The sequence below is a fragment of the Chaetodon trifascialis genome, chromosome 21, assembly GCF_039877785.1.
Source record: "Chaetodon trifascialis isolate fChaTrf1 chromosome 21, fChaTrf1.hap1, whole genome shotgun sequence".
Lineage (NCBI taxonomy): Eukaryota > Metazoa > Chordata > Actinopteri > Chaetodontiformes > Chaetodontidae > Chaetodon > Chaetodon trifascialis.
This window is the reverse complement of record NC_092076.1, coordinates 11,057,884-11,072,159: the sequence shown is the minus strand read 5'-3', so window position 1 is coordinate 11,072,159 and position 14,276 is coordinate 11,057,884. Positions and strand designations below refer to the sequence as shown.

At 42.7% G+C, this 14,276-nt stretch overlaps 1 protein-coding gene across 2 annotated transcripts; it reads right to left on the bottom strand.

Moving 5' to 3' along the window:
• Window positions 1–6,715: 6,715 nt before the first annotated feature.
• Window positions 6,716–14,253, bottom strand: ppp1cab (protein phosphatase 1, catalytic subunit, alpha isozyme b). Of its 2 annotated transcripts, XR_011603467.1 has the most exons (8): window positions 13,856–14,252; window positions 12,565–12,696; window positions 11,650–11,880; window positions 9,977–10,081; window positions 8,810–9,033; window positions 7,762–7,896; window positions 7,053–7,633; window positions 6,716–6,879 (listed from the first exon to the last, which is right to left on the bottom strand). XR_011603467.1 is itself a non-coding variant. In XM_070990456.1 (7 exons), exons 1-7 carry the CDS (start codon window positions 13,908–13,910, stop codon window positions 7,538–7,540), a joined length of 978 nt encoding a protein of 325 aa, XP_070846557.1. In that variant the 5' UTR covers window positions 13,911–14,253; the 3' UTR covers window positions 6,716–7,537. The 2 variants fall into 2 exon arrangements, 1 of the variants encoding a protein (XP_070846557.1); XM_070990456.1 differs by having other exon boundaries at window positions 6,716–7,633; window positions 13,856–14,253.
• Window positions 14,254–14,276: the final 23 nt, after the last annotated feature.

The window sequence follows — 14,276 nt, the reverse complement described above, 5'->3', positions numbered from 1 at the left end:
TCTGAGCTCTGACTGTTTTGATTTACTGTTTGTTTGAACTGCAGTAAACAGCAGTAAACAGGCTGCTGGGTGGTGCACAGTCCACTGTAGACAGGAATTCAAGTTGCTGTTGCTAATCAATAAACTGACAGGTGTTGCTGTAAGACCAGCAGTGGTCACTGCTCGTCACGCCTGACAGCCACAGGACACATTTTTGCTGCATTCTATTTATTCCTGCCTTACGTTGATGTGCAGCGTCAATTTGGTTTCAGCTTGAAATAGGCTGCGCTCTAAAAAAGCACTTATTGGCAGTTATTGCAGAACAAGTTGCTTTGCTAAAGTTTATTTCTGGACAAAAAACTGCTCCTTGAAAAAATACTAGCTATTCACCTGCACTGCAATGATGCATACAAGGGTCCTGCATAGAGCTATATATATTGACTTCGACACGTAACAATGAAATACGCTGATGATGTGTTTGAACCAACTGGAATGTAACTTTAACTAACTAATAATAAAAAAGTGATATGTTGCAGTAACTTAACTGTTTTTGCTTCAGTGACAGCATGCTAACACGCTAACACGGCTGATCATATCAGTGTTCACAACAAGACCTCAACCTTCTTTTATCTTTTATAGCTGATCAATACAGCAGCTTTGTATTTAAGGAGTTATTCCTTTAGAATTCACACCCATTTGCACCTCAAGGGCTGAGATTCACGACTGGCTTCATGATTTACAGGACCTCGACGGCTCACATCATACCGTGAATGACCTTAAAGTGAGCTTTAGGAATCCCAGCTAGTGAGTAAAACAGGCGACTGGCGAAATGTTCCTCTAATTCTGCAAATTTAAATTTGTTCCATTGGATGGTTCATTTATGACTTCATATGTGATGAACTTTTTTTTTGCATGTAGGGCAATAACAAATAGATAAATATGACTGACTTGCTCAAGGACACTCCATCAAGGTGGGTGCTTCCAGTAATGAAGGCTTTAAGTCTCCAGTCCAAGGGACCACCATGGACTGTGAGTGAGTGAGTCTGACAGTTCATTTGTGTGGAAGTAAACAAAAAGCTTAACAACATACATTTTTAGGCCAGCTCATTGTGTTGCTTTATACTGCACTTATGTGCGAAACATTGGTATGATTTCTATGTTGATACTGCAGGGACACGGCTCAGTGCTGTGAGTGTGATCCCAAATAAATGGGATTAACGTCTATAAGAAATGAATAAATGAACATTTTTATATACATTTCAACCTCAGATATTTGCAGTACTTGCAGGGCAACTTACCACTGCTACGCTACATAGCTATGACGAAGCATTTACAGTATATACATTATTAGCCTATTCATAACATGAGCTTCTGCTGCTAGTCCACAGGGAATTTCTAAAAAAGGAAGTTGTTTTTGTGGCAGCTTTCAAGTTTCCAGTCAGCTGCTGGTGGCCCACTGACCCGGCCCTCTGGCCTGCTGGTGAGGGGCAATTCCTTTCCCAGAAGGTACAGTTTATGCAAGCTGGAGAGGACAGTGGCGATCAGCAAGCGCAGAAGCACCTAGTTTAATAAGTGTTTAAGTAAAATTCAGCAGAATTATGGCCATGGAGTCTAAACTCCTGTTGCTACATTCATGTAATGATATAAACATTATGCTGCAAACACATTTAGATAATGCGTTTTGTATTAGGATTCAGGTGTTGAGTTTTATTTGTGCACATATGTAATCCCTCTGATCAGTTTCACTGGCATTCCAAACAATGTGAGAATGGTTAGTGTGATGATGAGTGTGCTAATGCCACACTTCGGTTAGCAAGATATCGACACGTCATCCAAACGTGTATAAGCTCAACCGTAAGAACATTAAACTTCGGAGTGAATCCTATCAATTTGTTCCACATCTACAAACATTTGGCACCAGCTTCATGTGATGTGAACTTTTATTGTTCCAAGACGTGTTGCTGAAACACTTATTCCCTTCTGCCAGCGTCACCATCTCTGTTTCATCCAACCGTTCTCCAGGCCTCAGCTGTTGTGCAGCCGTTGACCTCTGAGATTTGGGGGCTGTGATAGGGGTCGGCCTGTCAGTGTCTCCCTCAATGCAGAGCAGTGACATTTAACTCAATATCCCAGAAGGATAAGGTTTCTCCCTCGCTCCCCTCTATCTTCCGCCTCTGTCTATCTGTGAAGTGTCAGTGGCCTGTGGGTGCAGGGACTCCTACAGCACAGACCCCTGTGAGCTGGAACACCCATGCCTCCAACTCCTGCCACGGCGCTAACATGCCACGCCCGCCGGCCAGGCTGAGGGATCACCATGTGACGCCTTAACCCGCCGAGCCCTCCCTCGTCCACTGGTGAACTCTATACATGTTCTCAGTTCAGTACAAGTGTTAAGTGCTGCGATGGTGCAGCTGTACGCACGCCTAGCTTATGCAACTAAGTCTGTCTCTGCTGACTTGCACGGCACAAGCAAAGTGAGAGGGACAAGCGACATTTGTCACTTAAAGACACGGAGCCGGGAAAGACCGTCTTATTTCCGAAAGACGGCTATTGTCATTAACAGCACATTCTGTGGCCTGTAAGCCGTGCAGCTGTACTCTTATGGAAAACAATCTGAACTAATTTGCTAGGCAGGAAGTCTAACAACAGGCAGAAAAGTGACACCTGAGTAAGATGAAATATCATAATTCGAGGTCATTTACTCTGGGTTAATTTTGCTATTTCTAAGTAATATTTCCACCATTTTACTGCTTTTTTCTTGTTTTTGAGAGCAGATTTTCGCAGTGTAGGGGTGGTTACAGTGGCATCATCTTAACTGTACTGGCTTGCATCCATGATCTGCAGGTTCGTTGCAATATTTAACTTTAATGCACTTGCCAGATAAATTAGGGCACCGAACAGGTTTTGCTGCTCAGCAATATGAAATTAAAGAATGTGTGGTATTGACAGTGAGGACATAATTAGTACTGGGCAATAAGGCAATGGATAAAGGAGCTGCAGTGTCGGAGATAGCTGGGCACTTGTTACAGCATTAGCTAATAGTAATAATAGAAGTGGCAGCTGAGTCTCTGAATCCAGAATTCCTCATGAGATATAAATAGAGCAGGTGACACTGTGCTGCTGGGCATGGCACCACGACAGCTTTGCATTTTTTTGTCTTAGAATGCGGGACCTTTAGTTCAGACTCATAAGTCTAACTTTCATCTATTTGGAGAAAATAAGATCGGATGCTGGAGGCCACATTCGACTCCCCAGTGCCGTCAGTATCCATGTGGTACATTTGACTGAAAGAGTTCTGGGTTGTTCACACCATTCCACACACTTAGGGGTGTACTATATAAGCCACGGGGGAGTCGACGGGAAAGTGAGCCCGTTGATCAAAAGTGGCTTTCGTATTACTGATGGGGTGTCGTTTACGTGCCTGGCTCTGCATTTTTAGAGGCCGGTGTTGTTCATTTACTTGCAAAGACACTTTATAAGGGAACTCAAGGTCTGCGGAATCAAGCACAGCATCCCGTTAGCAGAATCAATGCAATATTCAGCAAAGTTTGATCTATTGTAGTATGAGCTACTGATAGGGGTTACATGCTTTCTTTAGGAAATAGTACTTGCTGAAATAGTTTTAATACACTCACCTCATTTCTTTATTAAGAACAATGTTAAAAAAGTAGCCACAGGAAATTTGTGATAGTACTTTAAGGACCAGTGTGCAGGAATTAGCGGTATCTAGAGGTGAGGTTGCAGATTGCAACCAATTGAAAACCTCTCGCCTCACCCCACCTTTCCAAACACAGAGGACAACCTATGGTGGCTCTGAAAAACGTGAAAGGCACTCATTAGAGCCACTGTTTGGTTTGTCTGTTGTGGGCTACCGTAGAAACATGGTGGAATCTGGAGGAGGACCTGCTCCCTCTGTAGATATAAAGAGCTCATTGTAACACAACAGTGCTTATTTTCAGGTGATTATACACTGATGAATATGTTCCATTTCAGCCATTCATTCATTCATCTTCTATACCAACTCTCCCTTTCAGGGTTCCTGGGGGCTGGAGCCTATCCCAGCTGTCAACAGGCGAGAGGCGGGGTACACTGTGGACCGATCGCCAGTCGATCGCAACATACAAGACAGACAACCATTCACACTCACACCTAGGGGCAATTTAGAGTCACCAATTAACCTAATGAGCATGTTTTTGGTCTGTGGGAGGAAGCCGGAGTACCTGGAGAGAACCCACGCATGCACAGGAAGAACATGCAAACTTCACACAGAGGCCCTGCTCAACCCGGGGTTCGAACCGGCGACCTTCTTGCTGTGAGGCACACGCACTACCTGCTGCCCCACCGTGCCGCCCCCATTTCAGCCATATTCTGCCAAAAGATCCACAAAATCTTACACACTGCTCCTTTTGAGTGAGGATTTTATCGTGGTGTACATTTAACCACCTGGCTAATCAGGAGATAATGATGTGACATAAAAAGAGTCATTGAGTCCTTGTTTTTATAAAGTAAAAATACTTTCATTTGAGCTCACTTTTTCCCCTCTGAAGAGTTCATCAAGCTCTCCATCCACAACACTGTCAGCCTTACAATTTGTTTACTGGCACCGTTCCATCTGTAAAGAAGATTATATTTCAAAAATGAAAGCAAACTTTCATTTTCTCACTGTTGAAAATGAAAACTTTGTTTCCAGGCTGCACAGATGTGACTTTTCCTTCTGCACATGAACAAAATCCTTCTGGAGTTTCATAATAGCAGTCATAAATTAAACCACTTTGTATTTCAGGCCAGCATAGCAGCATGAACTAGTATGTACAGTATTTGATATCGTCTGAAGTCTTACTACATCTTCAATGTCCTGTCTATTTCCAGTACTCTTATCTAACAAGACACTATTTCTGGGTTAATAGCTCTGACTGATGAGGCATGTTGCAACCACAAAAATGGACCAGACCTCGCAATCTATGACAGAAAGTTTGATTTTCACCCTTTTCCAACACTACTAAATCCAGTAAACCTGCACACATCAGACACAAGGTCACGTCTGAATCCTCAAGCAACAGAGTCTAGAAACGTAATCCTCTAGATGGGCCGCAGCGAGAATGTGAGACCACGGAAAGTGCCAAACTGTGACGACTAAGGGTGGCTGGAAGTCTTCAAGTCTTTCGCTTCGCCATAAAGCACAGAGGGGTGTGTCCCTGCAGGACAATGAGGAAGGCTGGGGCTGATATCAGAGCAGTTTTGCGGTGAGAATGTGGTTTCTGTCAGAAAACAGCCCACTCTAAGTCTTCATCACATTATCTTGTGGACGGGAGTTTGAAGATGTTAACAGGCTTCCTGATTCTGCATCAGGATATAAATGTATCACAATTTCATGTTGAATTTCCTTTTTTTCGAATTCTTAAGAAATGCTTTTAAAATCTGCAGTAGGTTTCAACTCTCTGGATTTTCCTACATTTCAGAAGAGAATTGTTCTTACCTAAAGCTAAAGGGCAGAGAGTTACAGAAAATCTATTTCATTTCGAAAAAGTTGCACTTTTTTTGAAATCCAAACCCCAGCAGTACCCTTCACCTCTCACCTCCGTGGTCCTGTAAAAGGAAGGCAAAATGAAGCGCCTTGAAGCAGGGTGTTGATGACAGGAAGACGAATGAATGCAAAAAGAGAAATGCCTAAGAATGAAATGGGATCCTTTTTTGATAAATATAGACTGAGGAACGTAAAAGAGAGGTACAGGGGTTTCAACACGGCCACTGTTTAGCAACAGAAGGTGATTTTTACTCTAATTAAAAGATACGTATATATTTAAACTGACACCAACTTATTAATGTGAAGAACTTTGTAGGAAATGTTGAACCTAATGTAAAAACACAGCTCCATAGTTACTTTGAGGCGCACAGCCAACACTTATGAAACATAAACCTTCCCCTGGGAAAGTGTAAAGCAGTCAGCAGTTGGTTAAGCGACTCTCTTGCAGAGCTTTTGTCTCATTGTTATGCGGCTCCTCTGACTGGAAGACCCGAAGGAGCCCAACAGCACCTCCGTGTGGACAAAAAAGAAAAATTACAAAACAAGTTGCATCTTTCACTTTTCTTCACTGCAAAAACCAGTGCAAGGATAGGTCAGGTGGAGGCAGGCGTGCTCATGGGAAATGTAGTCTTTATTTTGGGAAATACTTCCACTTTTGTCCACAGGAGCCGCCAAAGCTGACACAACATGAAAGTTTCTTGTGGTTGCTTAAATGTAATTTGCTTTTAATCTGTTGTTTGAGTCATGGTTAAAACAGGAATTCATCAATTTGTGAATTAACTTTCTCCCACTAAATCAACTTATCACTGACTCCAAAAAATCCTATTATTATAATATCTTACCAGAAAACTTTTTGCCAAGGACATAATATACCAAAGACCATATTACACATATTACATATGCACATCTCAGTATTTTCTTTTTTTTCTCTTTTGTCATTGTTTATTGGGATCCCCATTTGTTGTTACCTTGGACAGACCTAAGATCAGACAGGTTAATCAAAAATGAAAAGAATTATGAGCTGCAGCCCCAACATATATTTTCAAAGCCCACAATATTAGAAAAACTCATTTCCTCCTGCCTCTTCTAACAGTTAGCTCCCTGTAGGCTGTAACTGTGTTCAAACAGCAGGTTTGATCTAAAAACTGTTGTGAAATAAAAAAAGTGACAATGTGAAAACACGCAGGATGGAAACATGACTCGGAGCCATCATAGCTCAGATTCTCGCTTTATTGGTCAACTTGATGAAAGACTACAAAACGAATTCACAAAAAATCTCTTTCAAGTAATCAAATCTGTACAAACCTAAACTGTACGGGGTTTTTACAGCTCTGGCTCATATGAATCTGAAGAGTCATACGCATGTGTGTGCGTGTCTGTGTGTGTGCGCGTGTGTGGTGGGGGGGTGGGGTGGGGGTAAGCATGTGGCTTGCTTCTGTGAGACAAGGTGACACACTCCTTCCTGTTCAAGGATACCAAGACGCCACACTCAGATAGGCAAGACACTGCATGCACGCATGCATGCACACACACACGCACGCACACACACCTGTGTTTGAGATTTTACAGTACAGAGGACAGGGAAAACAAAACACTTCCCCCCTCCACAAGTACACACACAACACCTGCTGGCAGGGGCTTGCTGCTAAATTCATCAGGTCAGCAATCTCCCACTGTCTCCCAAACCCTGCATTTCAGTCAAAATTACTGTACAGACAGACACTGTGGTTTCAACCTTTCCACGGGAAGAGTGGTAAGAGAGAGGGGAAAGTATAAATCTCTAATACTCTCTCACAAAATGTACACGTGCACACATGATTTTAATGCTCACCGGCAGACGAGACGCGTTCGTCATCTGCGCACGCACGCACTCACTCAGACAATTCATAACATTAAATGTTTTAAGAAGTACAGATAAAAAAGGAAAAAAGCCCTGGGTATAGGTTTGATTTCTGGCTGTTTGGTGAAAGAAAGGAGAAGAGAGGTAGAGAGGGCAGGAGGGGTGGGTTGGAGGTCGAGGGCAGACTACTGCTGTCATTTCTTAGCTTTCCTTGGGGGAGTGACTGGGCGACCAGAGCCCATGCCGCCTCCACCACCGTAGAACAGCTTCTTGTCTGCAGGCTTGAGAATCTGTAAAGGGAGGAAAAGATGAGCAAACTGAGCAAAGCAGTCAACAACAAAAAACACCGTATTTTTTTGCAAATGTTGACATGCAAGGCCTGATTTATCATGCTCTCTCTGGCTGATGTCTTGCTTACCTGGAATGAGCACATGAGGGTCTCATCTACGCTCATCATGGCTCCGGCATTGTCAAACTCACCGCAGTAGTTTGGGGCTGAGAACAGCGTCACCAGCTGCCTCTTTGCAAAGAACTCATATCCGTCCTCGACCACCTGAGATAAACGACAGGTTGACAAGTTGTTTTTAAAGAGTGGGGGGGTCATTTAGAACAAATGCTTCTTGTGTGCATACAATAAAAACGGCACAAACACAGAACCACGTCGTAATTCATTGACAGCCTTCAGCAGTTCCGCCTGACTTTTCTTCCTGTACTAAAAGCTGGACAGGCTTGTTTGATAAAAGTGCTGACCTTGCGATAGCTACAAAAGGAGCTTCCCCTCGTTTTTAACCTGTGTGGATGCGATGTAGAGAGCAAAGATATCCTGCCACTTTTAAGCTCATGGATATTATACAACGACAGTGAGTTAGAACAGTCAGCGTCAAAGTGTCCAGATAAGCTCCAGCTGCAGCCCAATGGTGTTAGAAGGCCATGCGTTCACTTCTGCAAAGGAAATGAAGTTCCTGTTTACAGAAGTCACCAAGTCTCACTGCTGTCCTCCATCAACGGAGTGGCCTGGACCGCCGAGGCCGGTTACCACCTTTGAGCCAGGCTAAATTAGTTTAAAGAGACCTGTGCACTCCATCTACGGTAAGACAGGTAAAGCCAGCTGCTGGATTTTACAAGTCCCCAACAACTATGCACAGTCATCTGAGAGCAAAGCACTGTCACTGTGTGTATGTTTGCATGTAAACAACATTTTTGCCTGAAATGCCCATCCCTACCAGTAATAATCCACTCTCCTTAACACAACTAGAGGTTAAGCTCTGCATCATTGTTTCTATGAAACTGCTCTAAGCACACACAGACACATCACATAACAAGTTCCACACCCAACTCTTGCTGGTCTAACTGGATGTAAAGAAGAGGGGTTGCTTAACTCGTCATTTACTCACTTGTTATTAGCACCGTTTTTCCTTCCCACAGCAAAAACATCATTAAGCTTTCAGTCAAAGTCGTGCACTCACCTGATGGGCCCGACAAATGAGGTCCATGTCGTGTTTGTGGAGGAACTTTGTGACCACGTCGGCACCAAAAGTGAAGGAGACACCGCGGTCATTCTCACCCCAGCCCAGCACATCTTTGTCCGGGTCAGCCCACAGCAGGTCGCACAGGAGGCCCTGGTCAGGCACATCAGTGGGGCGCATGACCCTTCGGACCTGCTCCATAGACTGGAGGTCTGGGGACAGACCTGGAGAGGTTCAATGTAGAACAGTTCAATGTTAGACAGCAGAAAAACTTGAATTTAACATCTATGATTGTACACATGCACCATGTTTCTCGTTGTTCTAAGGCCTGGTTTTGGTTTTATTGCTCATTTTCAGTTCAGCTAGGCAAAAAGAGGGAAATCTAGAGGGTGTGTCAAACGAGAAGCATCTACGATTGCAGAAAGTGCAAGATTAAGACACCTGTCACACACACACGCCTCTCTTCCAGCATTATTAGAGCTAATTGATGTGATTTAGAACAACATGATACAAAAAAGTCATCTTGATATCAATATCACAATCAAAATAAAGCATATGTATACAAATTTGGCATAAGAAAGACTGCCCTATAAATTAAGGTCAGCTGGAACATAAAAACTGAGAATTTTCATATATAAAACAAACTTTCATTTGTGTACACTAAACATTACAGCGATAAAAAAAATGGATTGTGGCTTTAACTGCAATGTCCTCAACAGATGAAAAACTCTAGCAAGCATACAATATCCTTTCTGTGCGTTCTGTCTTCATATGTTCCGACAGGGAGGCGGCGTTTACCCTCATGATTATCAGGGCCTGTTTACATATTTTGTGTGGCGGATCTCACACGCACGCACACACAAGATAGCTGTGAATGCCTGCTGGTGTCACATTGTCTGGGCCCTTAGGTCCATTCGGTGGTGGAACAGTTTGTGAGTGATTTGACGACAGCAATTTTTTGCAGTAGTTGTCGAAATAAGAAATAAAAAGTGTGTTGTGCAGCTGTGGCTGCAGAACAGGGCAAGGATACGTAAATATACTCAAACAAGAAATTAAGATCCCACAGTCCTGCAGGTCTGACCATCATGTTGACAATAACAACAGTGCAGAGGAGAGTTTGTGTGTGCGCTCTGGACACAAGCCAAATGAACTGTTTGATGAGGATACCTCCATGGCAACAGAAGATCTTCTCATCAACAATGGCTGCAACAGGCAAACAGTTGAAGCAGTCGGTGAAGGTCTTCCACAGCTTTATGTTGTATCGCCTCTTACCTGTGGGAGGAAATCACAATTACCTGGTCATAATGTAATCTTGAGACCAATAAAATCTCAACAGCTGCACCTATTGCATCACATCAGAAACACAACAGTTTACATAATCCTGGCTCTGAATAGCAGAGAGGCATGTGATTAATCACTAGAGCCTGATCATGCTCCTTGGCCTGAAGCTTGTCGTACTGAGGGGTTATCAGTGTTATGGCCTTTCTTACTGCTGATAAGAGATTCCTTGTCGGGTTTAAAGAACAGCTTTAACTCAGATTTTCTTTTTATTAAGAATGTTTGCATTGCTGAGTATATAAATGATGACAGATGGGCGACACCTGACTAAAACCTGAATAAATGAGTGGAGAACCATAACAAATGCAGATGCTTTCACACAGGTACACTGCATGAAACAATTAAGCAATCTGACATCAATCATGCTCCGTGGCATTCCTAAAAATGTTGAGCAGGCCCAGTCGAGTCAAAGATCAAAGGGATTTTGAAAGAGGTTTCATTGTTGGGGCATGCATGGCAGGAGATTCAGTCCTAAAGACTGCAAGCGATTCAATACGAACAGTGAGTGGAGTGACATCTGCATTTAGATCTACGGGAAAGACATCAGTAAAACATGGTCGGAAATTGTGGTTGACAGCTGCATTAAATGACTGTAATGCATGTGCATTAGTGTGAGACATAAAGAAAAACAAAAGAAGAGCAACTCCTCCTCAAGTGACCGAGAATGTGAAGGCAGGACGTGATCAGACTGTCGGCAACAACAGTCTGTCGACAATTACATAGAGAGGGATATTATGGTAGGCCTGCAGTGCATAAACCCCTTATTACAAAGGCGAGTGCCCATTTGAGAGTTCAGTGGCACAAAAACCACAGGCCCTGGTCTACAGAGATGTAGAAACAAAAGTGATACGGTCAGATGAGTCATCCTTCACTATATTCTCAAGTGGAAGAGTGCCTGTGTGGCGTCCACCAAGTGAACGGTACAGGCCTGAATGCTTGACCCCTACAGTAAAGGGATATGGTGACTCATGATCATGGCTATCCTATGATGAAGCATTTCTATCGTGTCAGGAGTGGTCTCTTCCAAGACGACAAGGACCCCCATCCGCAGGGCACGAGGGGTCACTGTATGGTTTCTTCAGTATGAAAATGATGTAAATCATACGCGATGGCTTTTGCAGTCAATGGATCTCAACCCAGTTGAACACATATGGGAGATTCTGGCCCCACATGTTCAACTGCGCTGTGCATCACGGTCGTGAAAACATCAAATGAGTAGTTGAATGTTCTGGTGGCACTAAGACACCATTTGTTGGTTTGTCACTCGTACAATGTACTGGACACTTGGAGATTACACATGAGAACAGGTATCACTTATACAATTCAAAAAAGCAGATCAGATATTTTGAAAATATAGGAAGCTACAACACTTGTTAATTTACTAATATATTCACTGTTGTTTACTATTTACACTACTTTGTTTTCATTTCTACAATTTAACTGTAGATAGTAGTGTTACGATTAATGTTTGTTTGTATCTGTATGCATGCCATATGACTTACACTCATCATAGAAGCCATATATTCTGTTAATGGAGGCGCACTCATGGTTTCCTCTCAGAAGAAAGAAGTTTTCTGGGTATTTGATCTTGTAAGCCAGTAACAGGCAGATGGTCTCCAGGGACTGCTTGCCTCTGTCTACATAGTCCCCCAGGAACAGGTAGTTGCTCTCTGGTGGAAAGCCCCCATATTCAAACAGCCTCAGCAGATCATAGTACTGCCCATGAACATCACCTGGTGAGAGAAACAGCATTAGAGTGGAAAGTCAAACATGTGATAATCATGCCATGTGTATGTGCACAACAAAAGGTAAAGGACTTGGATAGAGGTACAACAACACATGACACCCTGCAAATGATCACCAACACTTCAGACCATGATTGGCCATGCACTACTCCAAATGGACACTCTGTTATTCTGGTGTTGCTTGACTTGTTTTTGTGTGATGATGAGACAACATAATTAATGTGCAAGCTTGGATTTAGTGTGTATCTCACTGCATTGGAAACTTGATCCGTTCCTAAAATTTGCAGACTGTTCCTTTAAACATGAGTCATTAAGTGGCATCAGCAGTATGTCACAGGAGGGCAACTCCTGGGAGATTTGGAGTGCAAAACAGCAAAGCACTGGCAAGTCAATATTATCACTTTATCCCTACAGTTCTAAAATCATGTGGCAAGGTCATAGTCACGCACTGTATACTGTCCTTAACACTGTCTTCGTTTTGGATTAAATAGATTTAATCAATTATCCTTTGAAAGGCATTTAGCATCTGGTATTGAGAATACTTAGTATAATGTGAATGTAAGCTTTAGTCCAGCACTATGACCTAAGCACAGCCATCTAAGAGTGTTTGTAAATGCTATGCAACCACGCTTGAGAATTCCCTGGACTCTCAAGAACACAACTAAGCCTCACCACAAATCTTGAGGGGCGCCTCAAGTTCGAGCAGGATTGGCTGGCTGAGGAAGATCTCCCGGGATTTGAGGCAGAGACCACGGATTTCATTCTCTGTCAGCTGAACATTTTTGCCAGGTCTGGAGCCTTTCACTGTGAGAGAAAAATGCAACAAGAGTGAGAAATAGCACACTGGAAACAATGAACCATAAACACAGCAGAGTTTAATATTCGTACTCACTTGTGACAGGGAGTAGATGGTAAAACTGTGCTATTCAAAAATGCTGAGCACAAATATAAGAGTATTTGTGAAAGTACGGTCAAGTGAGACACCACATTTTATTTCTAAAAGGAAAATTCACCCTAAAACGGAATTCAAATGTTCTCAGCAAAATGGGGCAGACTGCCACGGACAGTTGACACATGTTAATATGCAGTGTGCACACTGTTCAGTATTCAATCATGAACTCGTCCCTCTATCATCAGTCATCATGATGCATGATGATCCTGGTGCCATCTGTATCCAATTTGCAGAATTCACACAAGGACCCGAAAAAACAGATTCTAGGTTTAGAGCCATTTGGGGGACAAAGTCCCATGGATGGTAAAAATTATTTGGAACAACTCATGACTTTCTGATACCACCCAGAGTGCTGTGACTTGATATGGGGCACTTTCCAAATCACACTGCAGAGTCCGCCATACAAATATAACTGATTTAGACGTAAATATCAAACAAAAATACTAAGGGCCGACTATGGACTAACTCAGTGTAAGCCACCTGATGACACAGTAATAAATCTGAGCTCTGTTCCCATTTCCAGTTCCGATTGTATATAACGTTACATTTTGCCCTTATTGCCCAAAAGCATTTGGCTTGCAAGAAAAGTAAATATTGCTCACAGATACATTAAACACAGGCATGTTGCGGACAAGACATTAACGAAAATATACACATCGCGCTGTTTATGTTACATAATAGTAGCGTTATCGATTGCAGGTTAACGATACTAGCAATGTGCGTTAACGTAAAAGAGCGGAGACTTTGTCGGGCAATGTAAAATCAAAATGTAAAATATTTACTAAGAAGTTAATGCGACGACTGAGAACAACAAAGATTCATTTGCAGCGAAAAGGATGTTGCTGACCAAACATAACTGACGGTCAATTCAAATCCTGTATTTCGTTAGCAAGAAACAAAACGATGAACTTAACTGGCTAACATAGCATAGGTGGCTATCGTTGTCTAGCCTGTTGGCTAAAATGGCTACCTCTGTGAATAAATATTGAGCGAAAAGCTGTTTCAACTTACCTTCCAGCAGACGTTGTATAATGGAATCGATGTTCAACTTATCGGCTTCTGCCATGCTACTCCTCTATTCTGGTCGGTTTCTCCTACGAATTGAAGACGTAGTGACTATTAACTGGCTATTCAGTTACCGTTAGCTCAACTAGGTTAGCGTTAATCGGCTATCGTTAGCCCGCTAGCTAGCTAACCTTGGGGCAGAATTGGCAACCTCAAAATCTGAGGCTGGACGATTAATTGTTAAATGTGTGATGGCTGTCATGTACTTCAGAAATCCGCCTTAGTTAACTATTTTACATCAGATATCCAAATTCACCTTAAGCATTCGTATTTTTTCGTGACAACGATGTTTCTGTCGTAGCTACTAGCACCATGCCATCAACAAAAAAAGCTAGACGAGCGTTAGCTCAAAGCAAGGTTGAACGGA

Bases quoted from the DNA above. Each gene is read 5' to 3' on its own strand.
- ppp1cab (XM_070990456.1), bottom strand. From the start codon at position 13,910: ATGGCAGAAGCCGATAAGTTGAACATCGATTCCATTATACAACGTCTG. The intron at 12,697-13,855 runs GTAAGTTGAAAC...TTTCTCTCACAG, and splicing joins TATACAACGTCTGCTGGAAG to TGAAAGGCTCCAGACCTGGC. The intron at 7,897-8,809 runs GTGAGTGCACGA...CGTTTATCTCAG, and splicing joins TCATTTGTCGGGCCCATCAG to GTGGTCGAGGACGGATATGA.